Source organism: Lissotriton vulgaris, chromosome 5 (assembly GCF_964263255.1).
Source record: "Lissotriton vulgaris chromosome 5, aLisVul1.2, whole genome shotgun sequence".
NCBI classification, from domain to species: Eukaryota; Metazoa; Chordata; class Amphibia; order Caudata; family Salamandridae; genus Lissotriton; species Lissotriton vulgaris.
In genome coordinates this window covers 1,276,956,793-1,276,979,666 of record NC_141693.1, presented here as the reverse complement: position 1 = coordinate 1,276,979,666, position 22,874 = coordinate 1,276,956,793, and the positions used below count along the sequence as shown (strand labels likewise).

Below are 22,874 nucleotides of genomic sequence, written 5' to 3'. Positions count from 1 at the left end.
ATAAAAACGATGTCAGCACACTTAGGCTAGAAAACCGTGATGGTGCAAGCAGCTTGCAACATTGGCCAGATAATTTAAGGATAGGCGTGGTTTAGAGCAACTAGCTTTGAAAGTTGTGTTAGCCCTCTAACATGCAAACGACGATGCTATAAATATAGCTATAAAGTCTGCCTAATAAATATGAACCACTTCAAGGAATACGGATATGTTTTTATTACCCAAATACAACATAAAATAAAATAAATGTTCACTTACTTGTGCTGTATGTATAATGCCATTGGATTAGACTTTAACCACAATATATGATATCAGATACAATGCAACTAAGTGCTATGAACTAAACAAGCAAACATTTGAGAAAAGAGAAGATAGATAGCAGGAGGGTTAGGTCTACTGCCTTCTTTAGGGTACACCAAGACGAGAGGGCCCTTCTGAGCAAACACTGAACTCTGGAATAGATGGGAAACATTAGGGCCTGTGAGACCCAAAAACAATGAGCCCTCAGGTTCCCTCTAGAGTCTAAGCTAATTTGAGCAAATGACTCACGTACTCACTCACTCACACAAGACCACAGCAAGCCGTTCAACAATGACAGAAGCGAGAAAGAGATGAACGGTTGTGATGGAACAGGAGAGATGAAAAGGTAAATTTGCCTTCAAGGGACTTTATTCAATCTATATTTTGTTTAATTGAGATTGTTTTGAAAAGGACCAGTCAATTGTCCTTAGGTGAATAAATCAACAATTTGCTATCTTAAAAAAAAGAGCATTGCATCAACATATAACATATAAACATATAAACAAAGACACAAGGTGTATACGAAAAAATTTATTTTTATCAAATAGTTCATTCAAAGAAATAAGCTTCATATACAGATCAATAAACAAATAGAAAATAGGACTGTGGGTACACACATAAGTAAATTACTAGGTGACACAACAGAACCTAAAAAAGCACCTATCTCAAATCACATAGAGTAAAACAAAGAAAGGGATAAGGTGTTTAGTCGACGTTTCGGTTTCTCAGGCGTTAATTTGCTGAAACCATCCTCAGGACTGTTATTAATTGTAGTCTGTATAGAGATATTGTTATCTGTTCATAAAATATAGTTACTGCATCCCATGGATGATTGTGGATCGGAATGTCTTTAAAATCTGACTATTAGTTGTAAGGCAATGGGCTTCACGTGCTATTTGAAGCTGTAGGTGAGAACAGATATTCCTCATAGAACTCAGATATTATGGAAACACACGGAGCATCCAATGCGTGTGAAATCGGATCTTGTCAATCACCGGTATCAAAATAAAACAATACGAATTGGAATCGATAATGCGTCGAGCAGTTATTAGTCCTGCACCGCCTAGTATTTCGAACAGAGTAGAGTTGAAGAGCGTCTCGTCTATACGGAGCCACTGTGTACTGTGTGTTACTTATGTGTGTACCCACAGTCCTAATTTCTATTTGTTTATTGATCTGTATATGAAGCTTATTTCTTTGAATGAACTATTTGATAAAAATACATTTTTTCGTATACACCTTGTGTCTTTGTTTATATGTTTATATGTTATATGTTGATGCAATGCTCTTTTTTTTAAGATAGCAAATTGTTGATTTATTCACCTAAGGACAATTGACTGGTCCTTTTCAAAACAATCTCAATTAAACAAAATATAGATTGAATAAAGTCCCTTGAAGGCAAATTTACCTTTTTAACTTTATTACCCAAGCCCTCAAGGGTATTTCGGGTCGCTCACTTCTTTCAAAATGGAACAGGAGAGAGACAACATTTTTGTGTACCCCTTGTAAAGTCATTCTCTCATAAACTGTAACATTTATTAATCGTGTGACGCATGGAAACTAATCACCCAAGTGCACATAGAATAGACACCACATGTAGGAAAACTAATTGCTGATATGCTAAAAACGAATTTGCTAATAAATCGAAGAGTCATATTAATATAGAGCTGTGGTATTGTAGATATAATCAAATAAACATGTATATTTGTGCTTATGTTAGAAGTTTTGTGGCCAAACAGAATACAAATGGTAAGTAAAATTACGCATAATCTTATGCTTTTGCTAGGTAACCACTAATAGGGAAAATTAGAATGGTGGCAGGTGAACAGAAGGGCTAAAATTCTATATCTACCGTCTGTTGTGTTTGTTTTCATAATAGTTCCCATTGAGGCCCGTGAGTCCTAGTTTGAAAATGGCAGTTTAAACGAAACAATGACACTGACTCCGGGAAAGATGGCCTCTACGCATGCGCGAAATATGCTAGAGATGGTTGAATGGCCTGTGCTCGGAGCGAGAGATGTCAAGGTTGACTTGCCCTATGACTGGGAGTTATGCCAAAGGATGTTTGAATTTAAAAGCCTGGGAAATGCGAATATTGTAACCTTATTGTGAATAAAAGATACAAGGACTGAATGACAATTGCAACGTGGACAATTTGGTCCTAGGAAAGCTTGTGGAAAATTGTGTTGCAAAATAAGAACTGGTTTGGAGAAGGAGGACATGAGGTGATCATCACCACCCCTCTAATGGATCAATGAAAAATGAGTGCGGACCCTAAAAGTTTCAATTTTGAGTTAGACAGTTAGGGGAAAAGGGTATAAAAGAGATTGTGTTGTGTGGGTTCCGTGGATTTTTCGCACCACAAAATGCTGTCGGACTGAACAATTTTTATGGTGCAAAGACTTTGAAATATTTTGGACTTATAACTTTTGATGGACAAAGAAATTGATTGCGGAGATTGTATATCGGGATGGTGACACCGAGGAGCCCAGAAAGACAGTTAGCTTGGGAACCTGTTCTATGCAGTTCTGTCATCTTCCTATGGCAGATTGGTAATATGCTTTCTAATTTTCATTTCTAGAATGTATTGAATAAATGCTTAACATTCGGTAATCTAGAGAAAATGCGATTTTCTTTTCCTAATGAATTTATATAAACTTTAAAATCTAATTTCGAGTGCTTTATTTTAGATTTAAAAGTCATGACAAATGAAATAATAAAGAGATGGGAATATTGTGATTCAGCTGGTTCTCATCACCATCAGCTGACTTCTACTAGTTAGTCCATCGACCAAAAAAGCGGAGTACCTTAATGCTTATTTCCTTATGTTTGAGGGGGAAAATTGAAATGTACAAAGATGTATATAATGTATAAAATTTAGAAACTAGGTTGATGAGGTACCCCTCTATCCAGCAGCTCGCCTTCTTTTCCACTGATTCAGGAGTAGTGTGATGTGTGGATGTGTGACTCGCGGTGCTTTGGCCCCAAGGATGAGTAGAGAAAGTAGCTCCTGGGTTGAGTGGGATGAGATTTGAGGGTTGTTTGGGAGCCTCACTGGATCAGTAGCAATAGGGATGGCACACATGAAGTTGTAAAAATGTAAATCAGGCAGGAGGCATGGAGGGGTAGGTGGATGGTATGGTTGCTTTGCTCTACAGTTCTTGTTTATTAGCTAGAAAGGGCGTTGAGAAATAATGAAGAAGCATTTCGTCTGCGGGTATTTTTCTAAGGCGACAGAATTTCTTACAAGGGACTTCTTTCTGTCTTGCATACCAAACAACCAAGATTCAGTGTGTGAGAGGCCCAAGGTGCTCTATATAAAGGATCCACAATTTCACTGCACAAATTCCCCATAAGAAACCAAGGGTGGACTCCCATGCTTGTTTTTTTAAGCCTCTCAGATGGGCTAAGTCTCGGGAGGAACAAATGTTTATATTTTGGGGAGAGGGGAGTGCATGAGGCCCCCATCCTTAGGACATTTTTAAGACCCGGGGGACCCAATCCCCTGGGCCTAGATGTTTTTTTAAAAGGGGGAGGTGGGCACGGGAGTCCGCACCTAGGCCAATTTCGGCCCTGCGAACCACATCCCCTGGCCGAATCAGACAAAGGGAAGGAGGTCCACACAGCCCCCCTCCCTGAGCCGTAAATGGTCCTGTGAACAACATACCCCAGGGTCGGCTCAGGCTTTGTCCCGGGGAGCCAACCCCGAGACATACTGGTTCCCCCTCCGGCATGTGAGAGGGTAGCAAAACCTGTGTTTGCTCTCACCTGGAGAGAAAACACCAAGGGCCTCATTATGATATTGGCATCCAACAATAAGTCGGTGGTCCCACTTCCCAAATTACAATGCGGAAGGTATACTTCCTATCGCATCATGTGCTGTGGTCTGCACAAGACGCAATAGGAAAAATACGCTTTTCACTCATTCATGCACCATGTATCAGGCACCATGCAGTGTCTGCCACACAATGTATGGATGCCTCTAGGGCCCAAATCTGAGGGCCTTAGGTGACAGGGGCCCTGCTAGGGGCATCAAATGACCCTTTCCACCAGCCTTTTCATGGCCAAAGAAGAAACATGAAAAGGATGTCAGAAATGTGCATTGTAATCACCACAGCGGTGCCTGAGCAGGCACCTCCTCCATTTTGGGGATTACAAGCCACCATTCGACCTGACTGGCTCCTACAGCTTGTCAGAGGTGGAGCGGACTCCCACCACAGACATCAGTCTGAATCATAATACGGCGGTCGGACCGATGCCCCAGATATAGGGTGAAAAACCACAGACGAGCTGTTGGATAGTATTCTGCCTGCTATCGTAATAAGGCCCAAAGTCTGCTCCCAGCAGGAGGGAACTTTAAAAAGACTCCCTCCCACTGGGAGTGTACTTTTCATCTGTTTCCCTGCCCGCAGTGAAGTGGGCAGGGAAACGGATGAAAAGATTGCTACAACCTGCAGGGAGCTGTATTTTTAGCTGTTGCCTATAGGCAGGAGCAATGCCGGCTCCCCTGGGGCAGTGGAGCTCCTCCTGCAGCCCCCAGCAATAGTGTGGTAGGTGCCTTGGGTGGGTTCTGGGCACCCACCCTTTGTTGGCCAGGCCTGGGGGATGGGGTCCCCGGGGCCAAAATCATCCCTGGGAGGGGGCAGCATACCCCCTCCCCCTTAAATATGGCACCAAGTGTTAGGGGATGGAGTCACTGGGCCCAAAACCGGGGCAGATTGCATGCCCCCCAAATATGTTACCAGACCCCAGGGTCAGAAGTGGCCCAGGGGATGCAAGATCACTTCCCTTTAATTTTCATTAGTGACCCTGGAGTGTGGGGTCGCCGGGGCCTTACAAAGATCGAGAAGGGGGACAACATGGACCTCTCTTCTTCTTCTAAAAAGAAAAAGGCCCTGTGGTCCCCAGGACCAGGCCCTGTGAGGTGTGCTGTTGGGTGCCTTTGGGGAGTTGGCTATAGGATGTGGTCGCAGGCCAGGCCCAGTGCTAACCACCCATGTGCGGCAAAAGTTGGATTAATGTGTGGCAATTAAATATTAATTTACATTTAAAAACCCTAGAAATTCAATGAAATAACAAAGGATACAGGAACGTTCTAGTTAGGAAATAGCAGTAGAAAAATGTATAAATTCGTTGTAAAAAACCAAAGGTTACAGGGACATTATAGTTCTGAAATAGAATTTAAAAAAAAAATCACTAAAAATAAACAACGGTTACAGGTACGAAAACAAAGGTTACAGGTACGTTGTAGTTAGTTTCAGATTTTGCACACACAAAACCATAGAAATTCAGCAGTTCTCAAGTGGTTATAGCTTATGCTCTAAGGTAACTACAAGTAACACCCTTGCCATGCACTTCTAATTACCCCATGGGGTCACACGTGATAGTTACCTTAGGGCATGAGTTATAGGTCCTTGAGATAACTATACCTATATTATAACTGATGAATTTCTTTGGTCTTCACTGGCTGTGTGTGTGTAAAATCTGAACCTTATTATAAAATCCCTATTACCTTTTTTGTGATATATATATATATCTTCTTTTGGAAGCAGACAGCAGATGTCGATGAGCAGTCATTAATTACGTAGGTACATTACTTCTATAGTTTAAAGCTATTTCTAGAACTAAGTTTCCATGTGTCACTTGTTTAGTATATAATTGCAACTACATAAGCATTAGCAAGTGGATAAAAAACAACCCACTGAGATAAGTTGTGAAACAGACAATGTGGAGGAGTACAGACTACATAGAACATTATTCCTATAAGTAGTGTGTGTTTGGTACAAAATCTGCAAAATCTGAAATGATAAAGGCCATTTATAATTGGGCACATAGTCGAAAAAGGGAGAAACGTTTTCTTCTTTTGGTCCTAGTTAATTAATATATTGCTGTGAACAATTTAATAAATGAATGCTCAAAGAAATAGGGATGTACACTTTTTACTATTTTGAGGGCAATTGTTTATGCCATGGCAGTGCACTCCTACTCAGGGATCAATATGATAATATTTGGCAAAATCCTTGTAAGAACCTACCTGTGCAGGTTGTGAAGTTCTGCATGGTGGATGTGAAATGTGTCCCAGTTACAGCCTGGATCTGAATGGTGTACCAGGTACCTGGCACCAGTTCTGTGAAAGTGGCTCTGGTACTGTTCTTGTCAGTGGTGAAAAGCTTAATTGCTGTGCCAACTCCTGCCTTAGAGATGGACAGAGAGTAACCTTCCCTATCACCGGCAGGCTTCTCCCAATCTACGACCAAGGAGTTTGGACCTCCACTGGTGACTTTTAGAGTTGGAGGTGCCAAAGGATCTAAGAAAGAAAAAGAAAATGTGGTTATTAGGGGGGCTTTCTTGACGTTCAACCTGGTGGAACAATGTTTAGGTCATATTCCGCAAATTTTAAATTGTTCTAAAATAAGAGTTCAAGACAAAATGGGGACCATATGTGGATGGACCAGCAAAATCCCGAACGCAGCAAAAAAAACATGCACTTAAGAGACCGAGACACTTGTGCAGTGTCTGATGTGATAACTCCATAATTAACACACAAGAGATCATTACTCATCAGATATGATTGATTAGTGGCCATGTGATATTAGAAATGGAACCACTCATGTAAATGAAAGCATGAGGTGTGCCTTTAGCTTTTGCAAAATCTAGTAGCAGGTTGTCTGTTCATGCTATCAATAACTGTTTATTAACATGATGCAAGCTAAGTTTTTCACTAAAGTTTTAACAAATTACAATTTTTTATTATCAAAATCAAAGGTCATGTGATAACAGTTTGTTCGATGACGTGAAGATTAATGGATATGTGATGCCCGTCTACTGCTGCAATTCTGAAAAAGTTCACCACTGATTAATTCCAAGGGACTCTCAAACCAATAACTCTCAGAACCAATCTAGGATTCCAAACCCTCACAAATACATATGTGCACACTCAAGCACCAATGTCCATGCACACATCTTATGTCAATCCACACAGGTTGACACACCCTATTTCCTCAGCACCAGTTGCAATGGGTCCTCACATTCACCTGTCCTCGTATGAATATCTGGAGTTTTGCAATTTGCCTCTATCGCTCCAATTAAAAATGACATTCTATAACTTCTGAGAAATTTACTTCCAAACAAGTACCTACTAGCAAAGCCATATAATCCATACTCCTTGATAAGCCACTCCTTGTTGGGTACAACATGACTGAGTCAAATGGCTTAAACTTTGAGAAACTATTCCCAGGGTACACTCAGGACTATTCCCAGGGTACACTCAGGACGTATCACAAAAATACGGCATTAGTACAAATCTTATTAGAACGTCATACTTACCTCTCTCAACCATCACACCTCCTATTTATCACAGATATTGTGAGGGATGCGCACATTTATCATCCGCTCATCATTCTCACCTCGAATTCTAAGTCGTTCCTAGAGCTCCAGTCTGTGCACACTTAGCAAAAATGGAACACTGAGTGAAGCTGGTATAATGCAAATTATAATCTATATTAATGGTTAAACTACGTATTGATATTTTTTCTCCCCGTCCATCTTTGAGATTTATAATCAGATAAACCTTTCGTCCTTCGTTGAAATAAACTGAGCCAGAAGTGATTACACGTGTACCCCCAATCACAATACATTACATTATATCACAAGATATTAGCGAAACATTTAGGCCACTCTGATTTACCTAAATGATGAAGCATTTTGCACAATCAGAGTGGCCTTTAAATGAGGCTCTCTCAGAAACTCAACAATGGTTAGCCCAGAACCATCTTTTGCTAAATGCTCTCAAAACTGAATTCCTGTTGATTACCCCCACAAACAGTCTGCAGCTACCCTGGACTGGATTAAACAACTCACAGCTCTTAACTGCACCCCTCATGTGGTTGACTGCACTAAATCGTTAGGCATTACCTTGGACACATAACAACATAGACAAGCCCATATCAGTGCTACTATCAGGGGAGCCAACTTTCAAATTAACACCCTTAAGAAAATCAAGCCCTTCCTTTCACGTAAAGACATACAGCCTGCAGTACAATCCCTGGGTATCTGGCTACTGGAATATGGTTTGGTGACCCTTGCGGGACTTCCTAAAGCAAGCTTGGCCCCACTCAGACCCACTCTCAACGCATCGGCTAGGCTCATCACGGGCTCCATAAACCACCATCACATTACACCTGACCTTATGCAACTTAATTAGCGGTCTATTGAAGCTAGGATACGTTTTAAGATAGCTTGCAGTACGCATAAAGCCTACACTACAACATTACAACACTCTGGCTCATTTGGTGAACAAGCTGGTCCTTTCGGGTTCTTATCAGCACTTAAGAAGTACGGCCACCCTACTTTTAAAACCTCCCAAATTGAAAAAGAAAAGTACTTACAATCGTGACTTCTCCGGTCTTGCTCCTAGAATTTTGAACGCTCTTCCTTCCGAGAGCAACCTCTGACCCTGCCCGCAGGCAGGTCGCTCCCCACGCCACCACACGGCCACCAGCTGCCTCCTACCTGCTCCCTGCCACCCACCTGTTTTCCTGCCGTTTCCCGCTCCTTCCCGCTGCTGTGTCCCTGCGGCACTACCCCCCATACTCCCCATTGGCCACCCCGCTCCTGCCTCCCAGCTGCTCCTCCCTCCATATCCCTCTCTTATGGAGGCAGCATAGCGGCTGCGCAACGGACACGCACAGCAGGTGCGCCAAAGGCAAGCCCGCCTGCGCCCGTCCGTGCCTGGACCGCGCCCAGCGCCAGAACCCCTGGACCCCACGAATGCCACAACACCAGACTCTGCTACGATGCCAGCACCCTCTACGCACTCAACGCCGGCTGAAACCACACCTGCTTCCAAGCCGCCCCAAAACGGACTCACGAACCTTTCTCCTGCCACACCTGCAGCTTCACCTGCGACAGAACTACCAAACCTCCAAGGACTGGACACAACCACCTCGCTTCATACTCCTCAACACCCGCTCCGCACGCAAACATACCGCCGAGCTCTGGGATCTGCTCGACACCTCCACCCCAGACGTGGCCTTCCTGACCGAGACCTGGTGGAACGACTCCTCGACGCCCGACATCGCCATTGCCATCCCGGATGGCTACAAGATCACCCGCAGGGATCGCGCCAACGGAATCGGAGGAGGAATAGCCATCGTCCACAAGTCCACCCTCAAGGTAGCCACCCACGCAGATGACACCCTCAACACCGCCGAACACCTGCACTTCCGGATCCACACCGACCCCAACACCACCCTCAGAGGAACACTCATCTAGAGACCCCCTGGGCCCGAGCTCAATTCAGCGGCTCTATTGCCGACCTCACCAGCACCCACGCACTCGCCTCCACGGACTACATCCTCCTTGGGGACCTGAATTTCCACCTCGAGAACAACAACGATGCCAACTCCGCCACCCTGATCGCCAACCTCGGCCTAAAACAACTTGTTACCGCACCCACCCATGCTGCTGGCCACACGCTGGACCCAGTCTTCTCCACAGGCACCCATGTCACCTTCGACCACACCACCGAACTCCACTGGAACGACCACCGCTGCAGCCATTTCACCTTCAATAAACCAACCACGCACCACCGCACCCAACAGCTACCTCGCCGCTGCTGGAGCAAAATCACTGAAGACCAGCTGATCACCACCCTCGCCCAAAACCCACCCACCGACCCCACCAACCCAGACACCAAAGCCCGCAACCTCAGACAGTGGATCGACGACTGCGCCAACACTCTCGCCCCACTCAAGAAACCCTCCAACAACCACACTAGCAAGAGAGCCACCTGGTTCACCGACGAGCTGCAGACCTCCAAACGCGGATGCTGGAAACTGGAGAAGATATGGCTCCACGAACGCACTCCGGACAACCACGCAGCCCACAAGGACGCCACCCACAGACATCACCACCTCATCAGATTAGCCAAGAGATCCTCCTTCAAAGACCGCCTGGATAACAAGGCACACGACTACAAAGAGCTTTTCAGCATAGTAAAGGAACTCTTCAACCCCAGCGCCAATGCCATACCGCCCTCACAAGAACTGTGCAACTCACTGGCCATCTTCTTCCACCGCAAGATCGCTGATATCCATGACCGCTTCAACACCATGACTGCCCAGACTATGCCAGACCCCACCTACCCTGTGAACACCACCAGCGCCAACCGCCTGACCTCCTGGCCCAATGTCAACAATAACGAGACACGCAAGGTCATGAACTCCATCCACTCAGGATCTCCGTCAGACCCGTGACCACACCACGTATTCAACAAAGCAGACGCTGCCATCGCACCCACACCACGGAAGATCATCAAAATCTCCTTCGAAACAGCGATATTCCCGGAAAGCTGGAAACACGCCGAAATCAACGCCCTCCTCAAGAAGCCAAAGGCGGACCCCAAGGACCTCAAGAACTTCCGGCCCATCTCCCTGCTCCCGTTCCCGGCTAAGGTCATCGAGAAAATCGTCAACATGCAACTGATCCGCCACCTGGAAGACAACATCTTGGACCCGTCCCAGTTCGGGTTCAGACGAAACCACAGCACCAAGACAGCCCTCCTCACCGCCACAAACGACATCAGGTGCCAACTAGACAACGGCGAAACATCAGCCCTCATCTTCCTGGACCGGTCAGCCGACATGGTCTTCCTTCGCACTCTAAAGACACGCCTCCTAGAAGCCGGAATCCAAGAGAAGGCCCTTGACTGGACCACGTCCTTCCTCTTCGGCAGAACTCAGAGCGTCCACCTCCTGCCCTTCTGATCCGAGGCCACCGACATCATCTGCAGCGTCCCCCAGGGCTCATCCCTCAGCCAGACGCTGTTAAACATCTACATGGCCCCCCTCACACAAGTGGCCCGCCAACACGACCTCAATATCATCTCCTACGCTGATGACACCTAGCTCATCCTCTCCCTCACCAAGGACCCGCACACCACCAAAACACACCTCCATGAGGGAATGAAGGCCGTCGCCGACTGAATGAGGAACAGCCGACTGAATCTGAACTCGGACAAGACGGAGGTACTCATCCTCGGACCCACCCCCTCAGCCTGGGACGACTCCTGGTGGCCGACCACACTGGAAACAGCACCGACACCCACCGACCACGCACGCAACCTAGGATTCATCCTCAACTCCTCCCTCTCCATGTCTAAACAGGTCAACGCCGTCTCCTCCTCCTGCTACAACACTCTCCGCATGCTCCGCAAGTGGATCCCGACAAACAAGAAGAACGGTGACACAGGCCCTCGTCAGCAGCAGACTGAATTATGGCAACGCACTCTACGCAGGAATCCCAGCCAAACACCTACGACGACTACAACGCATCCAAAACGTCTCCGCCCGACTGATCGTCAACATCCTCCGCCGCAGCCACATCATCCTCCACCTGAGAGACCTACACTGGCTCCCCGTCGACAAGAGGATCACCTTCAAGCTCCTCACCCATGCACACAAAGCACTCCACAATGCCGGACCAGCCTACCTGAACATCAGTCTCAGCTTCTACACCCGCAGCCTCACCCTCACCGCTGTTCCCCACATCCAAAGAACAACCTCCGGCGGCAGATCCTTCTCCTACCTCGCTGCCAAGACCCTACCCACCTAAGGCAGACCCAAAACCTACTCTCCTTCAGAAGACTCCTGAAGACCTGGCTCTTCGAGCAGTAGCGTCAACCCTCCCCTCAGCGCTTGAGACCCTCACGGGTAAGTAGCGCGCTTTACAAGTACTCTGATTGATTGATTGATCGTTTGAGATCAGAGCCAATCCTTCCACAGCTTCTTTCAAGAAACATGCCAAATGGCTATTCCTGAGTGAACATTAATTGCATCAATCTGTATGCCTGCTCAAGCCCCCCCTGTCCAAAGATTTGACAATTATTTTACTATGTTGTTTCGATTTAGTTTATGCTTGTGTTAAATTGTTATTTTACTCTAGAACCCGTCGGAAACTGGACTCTGAAGCCGTACTAGCTGCGCCGACTACAGATTTGGCACTAATTCTACTAGGTTGTGTCAATTTATTTAATGCTTGCCTGTTAATTGTTATGTCACTCTAGGGAACGTCTGAAACTGGAGTAGAGGGGCCGCCTACTGGGCCTCTGAACTGATTGTTTACTCGCTTTTGTCTGACAGTGTGTTGACTTATTTACCTCACTTGTTCCATTGTACTGAGTTTAATCGAGCTTACCCCACTTTGTGCAGCGCTCTGATACCCGCAAGGGTCATGTTCGCGCTTTATAAACCTTTTCAAATAAATAAAGGTGGGGGTGCTCATTATGCATTCGTGTACTGTTTAACATGAAATTCAGCTATTTCCCAAATGCTTGCCAGTTTTAAATTTGTTAACCAAAATTTCAGAAAAGCATTTCTTGGAGTGAGATTCAGAACTGGTATAAGAGGTGGAAACGGGATTTTTGGTATATCAGGGGTTCAAGTTTACCCTATAAGGGGACTTCAGGCTTCTTTCTGAGGATATCTGTGCATGTATAAGGGACAGATCGAACATTCAGTCACCAGGGGTGGGATGGTTTGTTTTCCCTTTCCATATCCTGTTGGACAATAACTGTGGCCTATGACTTGTTTTCTCTAGCACTTTGTGCAGGGTTCCAACTTGTTTCCTGGCTGCGCTCTCCATTAGTCTGAGGGTAGTTCTGCAACAAGTTTAAACAGACTTATCCTCTCTGCCAGGACCCAAGAGACACCACCAAACACTCAGTCCTATTGTCACCAGCAGTACGGGGTGCTCCATCCCTATCCCTCGCACTGGGAAACACTGTGACACTCAGATGTGTCTCTGGAACAATAGTGCATCAGAATGTATGGTCTCCATTAGAGATGGGATAGTTCAAGGGGTAAAAAAGAAGGTAGCCCTAGAAGCAGTTAATGTTCAAATCAGTCCAATGTAGCGCCAGAACCCTCTGCTCCTGTACCCAATAGCTGCAGTCTCTGGCCTATGTTGCTTCTCAGTGTTGGCTATATCCTGGGAAAGAACTTGGGACTTTCTAGCCCTATCTCGTACTGTAAGTCATCATTGTCCACTTTTCCAACTCTGTGTGTTACTATATATGCATGCACATAATGCGCTTGCAAAGAATGACCGCTCAGCCACCTGATGAGAAACATTTTCAAGGCGTACCTTTATTTTTGCTTTGATTTATATCTCTTTGTTTCCAGTGCTGTTTCTAAATGTCAACAGGTTCTCTGTCTTTTACAGTGAAGAAGGCATAACTTTAAGAAAAGCAGTAAGAACTTCAGCACGTCAATAAGCGCTTCATTTAACTTTGTGAGAAAGGAAACTATGAAATTACATAACAAAAACTTCAGAAGTCTTTGGGCTTTTTTTTTAGTAAGTAAAGACTCTTCCATACTTAAAATTTAGGAATTAAACTTCTTCCACGACAAACTAAAATGTAAATTATAGATAAGTGTGGTGCCAGAATATAATATTCAATATTCCATTTATTACAATTTTGAGACTAAATTAGACTAAATCATAGGCGTGGTTAGTTGGAATATTCGCAATGTAGGGCATAGTAAATTGAAGAAGCATTTAGGAAGATAAAGTAAAAGAAAGGATCACTTCAACAGAGCAGAAGGAATTCAGAGATTCTAGATTTGCAGTCAAATCTTTTCGTAGACGTTTTCGATATTTCTGGATTTGAACATCCAAATAGGGTTTAGCAGAACCACTGAATAGAACGAAACCCAACTAGAGAGGTCTATAGGTCCAACCTGGCACACATTTAACCTCACGCACATCTATTCAATAACGCAGTGTATCAAGGTTCCCTACTTAACAAAGCACTCTGGACTGACAGTAAGGCAGCCTTGGAGCTGCCACAGAGAGAGCCTGAAATAAGGAGTGTGCACCATCTCGCCCAAGGACAGCGAGGAATGTATACAGTTAATATATCAAAAAGAGTACTGCTCAGTGCACCTCGGGGTGAAGGACACACAATCTATAGTTGTGCTCTAGGCAACTGAGGCACCTGAGTGCAGTTACGTTCCTCACTGTGAAATTGAGAATTTTTTTCCCTGACAGGATCTCTTGGGAAGTGTTGTCTCTGGTACTATAAAACAATGCACACTATTCACCAATCAGAGAGCAAAACAGTGAAACATGAAAACACAGGTAATGCAGCTTACTGAATGAATTTTTAGAGGTATCTCCTTCAGAACTTGGCTTTCAGGAATATTAGGAGAACCAATAGATAGCTCAGCCCCGCCATATCAGAGATGCGAGCGCAGAGGTGCACTCCCTGAGAGCATCCCTCTAGAAGGGGGAAAAGGGGATCTCATGAACCCTCCAGATATCCCCTTGCAATCGGGTGCAGTCACTGACTGCACCCGCCTGCTGCACCTGCCTGCAAGGGGAACTGTAATCCCCTTTAAAAGGGCAGGCGGATTGCCGTCTGCACAGTGAAAACAAGAAGCGGCTTCAAAGCAGCCATTTCGTTTTTCACAGAAATGCGCTGCCCAGGGGACAGTGTATTCTTTGCAATAGGGCCCACTTTCCCAGTTTGCGCCTGGCGCACCTTTTTTAAGGTGCACCGGGCACAAATAGGGGAAAGTGCGCCTTTTGCATAATAGGGCCCCAGGTGTAGAAACAAAAGTAGAAGAGGAGTACTAGGGCCATGCAAGCCTTCTCCCAGCTTACATTTGACTATCAACAGGATATGTCATTCAGGTACTTATCGTACCTAGATGAGTGCATTTTCCATAGCATGCAAACTTCAAAACAAAACAAAAAATAACAATACTCACAACACCTTCTGAGTTTACAAGGTGATGCAATAAATAAAGAGGGAAAGACAGCAGTGGCAGGGCTGGTTTTGACTTAAATAGTTCCTTAATTTATAGATTTTCATAAAAGAGAGAGGACAGCTTTGAGAAACTTTGTAATGAAGCAGTTGTATATACTGAAGTACATAGCTACATAAACATCGATTACAGAAGACTCCTGACTTCTGCACGACCACCAGTCAGTCTTTGATCACATGGTGTAAATGGTGTATTTATTGAAAACATTACAGGTCTAGAAGTTATAAAATGTCTCTTGCACAAACATACTCTTGCACGCAGAAAGTACAGACACCTACTTTGTGCCCAATACAATGAATCTTTCCCGAACAAAGTCGGAATTCCCGGCTTTTTCCTTGCCCCTTTCATTTACTCCTGTTTCACTGTTCAGGGTCACCATCCAGGAGAAACAGCTGTTCTTGGCCTGACGCCCTCCCTCCTTCCCAGAGTTCTGCATTTCCCCTGGTAATAGCCCTTTGTTTAGCTTATAACCGGACACCCTAGAGAAACTTTCAATTGTGGACATGAGAGCAGGAATGGCCTCCTTAGCCTTTTCCAGAGACTACCAAAACATCATCGGCGTAAGCGGTAATCTTAACCGTGTAGTCGTTAAAGTGGACCCCTGATATACGATCATTGTACCTAATGTGATACAAAAATGGTTCAATGGCAAGTAAAAATAGTGAGGGACAGAGGGCGCAACCCTGTCTGGTTCCTTGTTGTAACTGGAAGGGTGACGAGATCGAGCCTAGCCGAGGGGCTGAAATATAGAGTGACATTACCATCCTCGTGAAATTTCCTTCAAGCCCAAACTTATTCAGAACCGCTTCTAGGTACGTCCAATCAACTTTATCAAAAGCCTTTTCGGCGTCAAGCGTGGTGGCTACTGTAGGTGAATTAGCAAGTTTTGCCCTCTCCAATATATGGGCTAAGATCCTAGTGTTGTCGCTAGAAAGTCTATTGTTCAAAAAGCCAACCTGAGAATGGTGAATACGTTTGGGCAGGAATTTCTGTAGGCGGTTAGCTAGAATCATTGCAAAAAGTTTACAATCTATGTTAATGAGGGAGATCGGTCTGTAATTTTTAGAGAGTGTTGAGTCTTTCCCTTCCTTATGTAGGACTACAATGATGGCTTCAGCCAGTGTACCTGTGATTTTGCCTGCCTCACTGAATTTGTGGAACAAATTTAAGAGTGGTAGGGATAAAAAGCGAGGGGAACACTTATAGAATTTTGTGCTAAACCCATCGGGCAAGGTGCCTTTCCACATTTCAGTGATTTAATAATTTTTCAATTTCCAGTTCGGTAATTAGGCTATTAAGTTCTGATTGCTCCGATTCTGAGAGCGTTGATTTGCTGAGTCGGATGTGGAGAGCTATCCTGTGTCCTGAGCTTCCTGTGTTTCCAGTCCAGGACTAACAGAAACCGCCCGAGCCACTCCAAAAGGGCTGCTGGCAGACAATGCTTGTTTTATTTTATTTTATCTGTAGAGGAGAGACTTAATTCATTTAAAATTTTTCGCACACAGGCCACGAGAAGCAGCATGAATCCAAGGAAAACATTGAGCCGCCTTTAACCAATTAAAACTGTGCTTCCTAGATGTGAGCCATGTGTTACTTTAGGTGAATAGGAGCTCAGTCCACTGTACGTACGGGCTTCGTGGGTTAACACCGGCCGGCCTATGTCGAGTGGAGCCCTTGGTGTCTTTATTAATCCTGCCTTTAGATTGCGAGGCGAAAGATGCTACTTCGCCGGGGCAGGGCGTGTTGAAAGAATATTTTCCATGGCTTTGTGCAACATCTAGAAAGGCATGCAGCAAGCCGGGCCAGCAAGCCATCCATGTGCAGTAGCCAGAGAGAGAGTCCAGCAGCCCTTCCATGGCCAGATTACTAATCCAGAGAGCCAAGACAGGAGGGGGCACGGAAACATGCACTTTTAGCCAACAAAAATAAAACCTGACTCCAGGGGCTACATAAATGCTCGGAATAAAATAGAGATACAATAACTAAAATCAATATTTTACCGCATACCGTGCAGGTTTGCAACAGAGCTCAAACCTGATTTTTTTTTTTTTGGGGGGGGTGAACCCTTCTACAAGGGTTTTGTTCAGTCCGAGAAAGACCTTCTGGTAAAAACAAGCCGTAAAACAAGCTGCTCGCCCACGTCACATTCCTTCTTACTGTATGGCAGAAGGACCCGGCCCTCTGCAGACTGTTCACTGCAGGAACAGGGAAGGGGCCGGGTCTGGGGCTGGGGATGGAAATCTCCTGGAAATTGTCTGGATACTATTTCAAGGATTTATAAACATGTTTTACAAACTGCAGATGGAATTCCAGCCCGTTATAGTCACATGGAGGTAAAAGGCTGCAGACAGGATATTTCTTTTTAAGCCAGTAAAGTGGAGGAGAGATTGCAGGTTTGGGACACAGACTTAATTTGGTGTGTTTCACACGCAGGCCTGTGAGCCCACTTTGATTAACTTCAGTGTGGAAATCAAACAAAGATTCAAAGGGCATACTGAATAGACCTGTTTATCATGGACATTTACCACACTAATGAATACAAATATCTAACTCTTTCCTTGACTGCAATATTAATACCCGTCAAGTTTTTTTGTCTTTCTGAACTTATTTTCCTCCTCAGGGCGCCTGCAGCAGGATTCTTTCGAGCTGCTTCTTTGGAGGCTTCAGCACGAGTTGTTAACTTTGTTTTAAGTTAATGATGGGAATGTTTTTAGAAAAAAAATAATTATTTGATGAAACCATATACCAACATATAATGCCCTGTTTCTCTATTAATTTTGCATGAGCAAGGTATGTTAACAACTAACTAATATGGGATGTGCATGCTCCCATTGCATTTCAAAGAACTACTTGCTAAGGATCAGTTACATCAAGAAAACATTGGGCTTAAATTGGACAGAAAATAAACAAAAGCATTTTTTCTGAAAGCTTCCATCTGCTACTTTCAAAAGGCAATCCATTGTGATTTAAAGGAATATGGCCAGGATTTCTTTTTCGACTCAGGTGTGCTTTGCATGGAAGCCCTGTGAAACATCTTTGTTAGTGGCTGGGAAGGTTCAATTCAATATCCGCTTCTCTTTTCATAGTGGAAAACCAAACAAGCAGAAGAAAATTACAAAGATACGAATTTTGGGAAAAATATATCATGCAAATGAGACAACAGACTACAAACTGTTTAACACTTCTCCTGTCTAACAGACCACCAAATCTACCACTAAAAGAAGACACATGCTCCCCTATAAGGATTTCCAGCTGATCTGTTGAGAAAGGACAGAATGTTGAAGATCTAAAACAGAGGGATATAAGGGTCATTTTCTGCACTCACATGTGTATCCGGTCACTCTGGGTGACGCTGTGCGATATGGTCCAGCTTGCGACACAACCTGAAGGTAGTATCTGGTCCCGGGGTGCAGGCCATCCACGGTGAAATTTGTGACCCCTGGCTCCAATGATACATTCTGGACAGGAAGCCAAGAGTGGTCGGTGTAGAGCAGAAGCCAGAGATCTCCGCCTCCATCAACCAGAGACCAGCTTACGGCAAGCGAGGAAGGGCTGTGATCATTCTCCACCTTTAAGTGAGTTGGATGTAGAGGATCTGGGGGAACAAAGGGTGAGACACAATGTACAAACAGGTGTCAGCTGGTTTAAAGAATAAAAGGAAGGGACAAATGTATTTTCAAACACATTGCATGCAGAGCTATGTTTAAAGAGTAACACCATGCACTCTGGAGGCATCTTGAGGATGCTAGATGCGGCTCGATGGTGCTAGATGACACAGTAGGTCACAGTGAATCGACCATCTCAAGATAAAACGGAGGTGAGCAGTTGGGCAGAATCTTAAACATGGCTCAAAAGCTAACCCTCCCAGGAGAAGCATTATCTTGATAGCAATAATGATATTGTGGTGAGCTTTCTGATTTTACAATGCATAAAGTGTGTCTAAAGATAGTTTTCTCTGTGCGTATCCTTAATTCTTTGATATTGGGCCTGTGTGGACCTTTCAGACTCAACAAAAAGTGCACCAGCTGCCATGGATAACACCCAGGCCTTCACAAATGGGTGAATGACTGAATTGAGTAATCAGTCCTGAAATACTAATTTTCTCTCAGTGACTCAATGTATCCTGAAGTCACTGCAGATTGAAAGGTTAGACCAGTAACCTAATTAAAGTGTAGCATATACACTACATAAAGATCTCACGCTTGAAACAACGATACTGATGAATATTTCAGTTAGTGAAATATGTACTGACATGGATTGTTTTACAAAATAAAATTGCATTATATGCTATTGAATCAACATATTACCAATTACATAAGGAAACTATTTAAATAACTACATGGATATCTGTTTTAGGACGTAATAACGTTTGAAATCATTATTAAAATATTTCACTTAAAAAAATGTACATTTCATAAACACAAATAAGTGTAATAATGACAACCACGATGTACATGATACATTGAATGTGAATTTTGTTTCCACAGTTTCGAACTTAGTTTCATTAGAGAACCCTAGCTCATATCTGAGCACATTAAATCCAGTTAGGTTAGGCTGTAGCTAGCAAGGACCATTTATCTTACACCCTATAGGCATCCAGAACAGGAAATATTCGTGATATATGCCAATACAGGACAACCAGAACAGAGAGGCACATGATCTAGTATTACTCAGGGAATTTACTACGATTCCACAAATGTAGATGTTAATTCTGTGGACTGACAAGGTGAACACACATGCACTGCTATACGATAACAATGGCAGATTGTGTAATATGTAAATGATAAAGAAAGACAATAACAACATATCTGACTTTTTAAAAAATCACCACACCCTGTTGTTTGGGAAATGCTCTATACAATAAATGTAATCAAATTAGCACATTATAAATGCATAATTTCCTTTAAGAGGAAGAATGAAGGAATGTTCACAGAAGAGAAGGAAGTCTAGCATATCTAAACAATGACATGCAAAACTAACGAAATAACCACTATTGGTGATCATAAATAGTAACGTATCCACATTACAAGCCAATACAACTTCATACATGTCATCTACTGGTCCCCAGAACTATTTACGTTACACCGTTTCCTATTTTAGGATTTTATGATGATTTCACTAAGGTTACCAATTTCACTAGTGCCTTGGGCGCTACAATTGTCATAACAATGTCACCAAACAACAATGCATATAGAGACCTCCAAGTTGACCATATTAACCCAAGCACATGGGCCAAACACTCTCCTGAAATAGGTTACGTGGTTCAGACACGTGATGTAGACATCTTAGCTATTTCAGAATCCTGGCTTAAGCAGAATTTGAAGTGCCATTTTAAAGTCTTACCAGCCCTCTGGGTATGAGGTTATCAGAATTGACCTCCACAGTAATAAAAAGGTGGTGGGTGCTGCTTTTCTGTTCTGTTCTTCTTTCAATCTATTAATATTGCCATCTCACAAATCCTTACTATTTCTCTAGTAGTTAACCACACACACCAAAGCTGTACATTTTCCCCACCACCATTTTGTTGCATGCATTTCTTGATGTTTACATTACTTTTAATTCAGCTCATAACGCTGTTATTGTGATGGGAAATGTCACTATTCATTAAGACAGTCCTGAGAATCATCACACCTCAGAACTAGTCTCATTTCTCAGATTGAGGACACATACAGCATATTAGCTCTAGTATACATAATGCAGAACATATATTTGAAGTGGTCTGAACCTTTCTCGATTTCCATTATTTCTTTCTCAGCTGTGGATTGCCTACTCCCTCATTTTCAACTTAAAACACCCTTTAAGGCTCTTGCCTAAACTCGATTTTCATGCTCTTACCCTGGCTTTTTTCCCTAACCCTCTCATTATGCAGTGTTTTTCCTCACACTATGCCACTTTCGTCGATTGGGCCTCCAGAGTAGAATATTGTGTTGCCCCCACCATTTTGACCAAGATCAAGCAGCACAAAAACTATGCTCTATGGTTTAAGAATGATTTGCACACATTGAAATGGAAGGTTAGACAAGGTGAAAGGAAATGGCATTACTAATGCAAGCCTGAGTATAAAAGAGTTTCTAAACAACTGCTTCTCTCTCTAATAAAAATCTAATAATGCTATATTCAAACACAATCTCAATGCTTCGAACTTACAGAAAGAGTTTTTCAAATTCATAATTGAATGTATACCCATTCCCCTACCTTGGGAATACGTCCTACCAACCAACACCTCATGTGATCAAATTGTGATTTTCTTTGACCAGACGTTGAAAACTATCTGCTTCTCAATTGCCACCTCCATGAATAATTATACAAATGTATCTTAGCCTGTTGAAGTTGTCAAGGAAAGTTTGTGGCCTGTTAACTGCCTCCGCCTCCATCATTTCGACTGCCCATCTTCTGAAGAGTTGTATGCCTTAATTAAAATTTGTGGGTCAGGATCTGCTCTTGATGAGCTCCTTGTAAAGAGCTTATAAAATGATATTTCTGGCAGGTTTAATTCTATCAACAAGATAAATGGATCGGTCTTTGGCTTCCAGCACTGACCCTAAAGAGCTTTAGCTTAGGCTCGTGAAACCTTTGTTAAATAACTCTGATCTTGAAGATCTAGCTAATTAACTTTGTAAATATTTGGAAACCAGCCTCCTGTTGGATTGCTCACAAGTAGGGTTTGCAGCAGCATGGGACCTGCACTGATAACAGTCATTGATGATCTACAGTCTGCTGCCAAATGCAATTCCACCAGGCTACTTACTCATCATGATTTGCCTGCAGCTTTTAACATTGTGGGTCGCACCGCTCTCATTTTGGCACTGAATGAATGGCACAAGACTGGCTCACCTCTTTCCTTACACGACTAGGCACATAGTATTGTCCTTGGATAGTGCTTAATTTGAGCAGGTTGTTGCCAGTGTGGGCGCACCAGTACTCATTTTGGAGATCAGTACTTATTTTTCCTCAGAAGATATTGATCAAGAGCAAGAAATGAAAAAACACATTAACAGGAAAGAAGCAGAAAGACTGAAAACCTGTCAGAAAGGGAGAAAGCAGACGCCTACAAGAGTGTGATAAAGGGAGGTAGTGTCTGGTGCTGGATTAAAGATGCATGAGGTGGATTGAAGACTACGCAGATATTTATTAGTGCTGGGCGCAGGCTCCAGAGTAGAGCTTTGGGCACATGCAGTCATTCTTTTACCAATTAAGCCCTGTCCTTGGAGAATATACATACAGACCCGGGCGCAGTCTCCACCCAAAGATCTATCTTGTCCCATTTTTTCCCAATATCTACATTATGGCTTTGCTATCTGTTATCAGGAACTCTGGCGGTATGCTATACTATGATGCTGAGGACACCAAGCTTATTTTTTGGGTATCTAAACCTAAACTGGCACTCTGACCACCACACCAGACTGCCTTAATGACACTTGTTGCTCGATGAAATTGAACTGGCGCACCACTTGCGTAACAGTTGTACTCCTTCATTTTGTTAGGCATGAAGAGATTAAGTGATTTGCCTAGGATCACAGGATGCAGAGCGTCCCTGCAGAGACTCGAACCTAGTTTCCCAGCTTCGAGGACCACTCTAGCCGCAAGCCACATCCTCTTAAGTCAAGCAGGTAAACATTGGTCTTTGAATTTCTAATATACGATCATATTCTAAAAAAAAGTAATATCATTAGAAACCAGGAAACCTCTTCTCTAAAAGGTAAACAAGGTATTCGTGTTCATGACTAAAAAAACACGAATTTCAGATAT

At 43.7% G+C, this 22,874-nt stretch overlaps 1 protein-coding gene across 1 annotated transcript in view; it reads right to left on the bottom strand.

Moving 5' to 3' along the window:
- LOC147712454 (receptor-type tyrosine-protein phosphatase V-like) overlaps nucleotides 1–22,874 on the bottom strand; it is a 558,680-nt gene that overhangs the window by 307,394 nt on the left and 228,412 nt on the right. The window contains exons 16-17 of the mRNA XM_086923127.1: nucleotides 18,451–18,720; nucleotides 6,332–6,604 (exon numbers count right to left, since the gene is read on the bottom strand). Of these exons, the coding sequence (XP_086779253.1) occupies nucleotides 6,332–6,604; nucleotides 18,451–18,720 (543 nt within the window). The remainder of the gene's footprint in view (nucleotides 1–6,331; nucleotides 6,605–18,450; nucleotides 18,721–22,874) is intronic.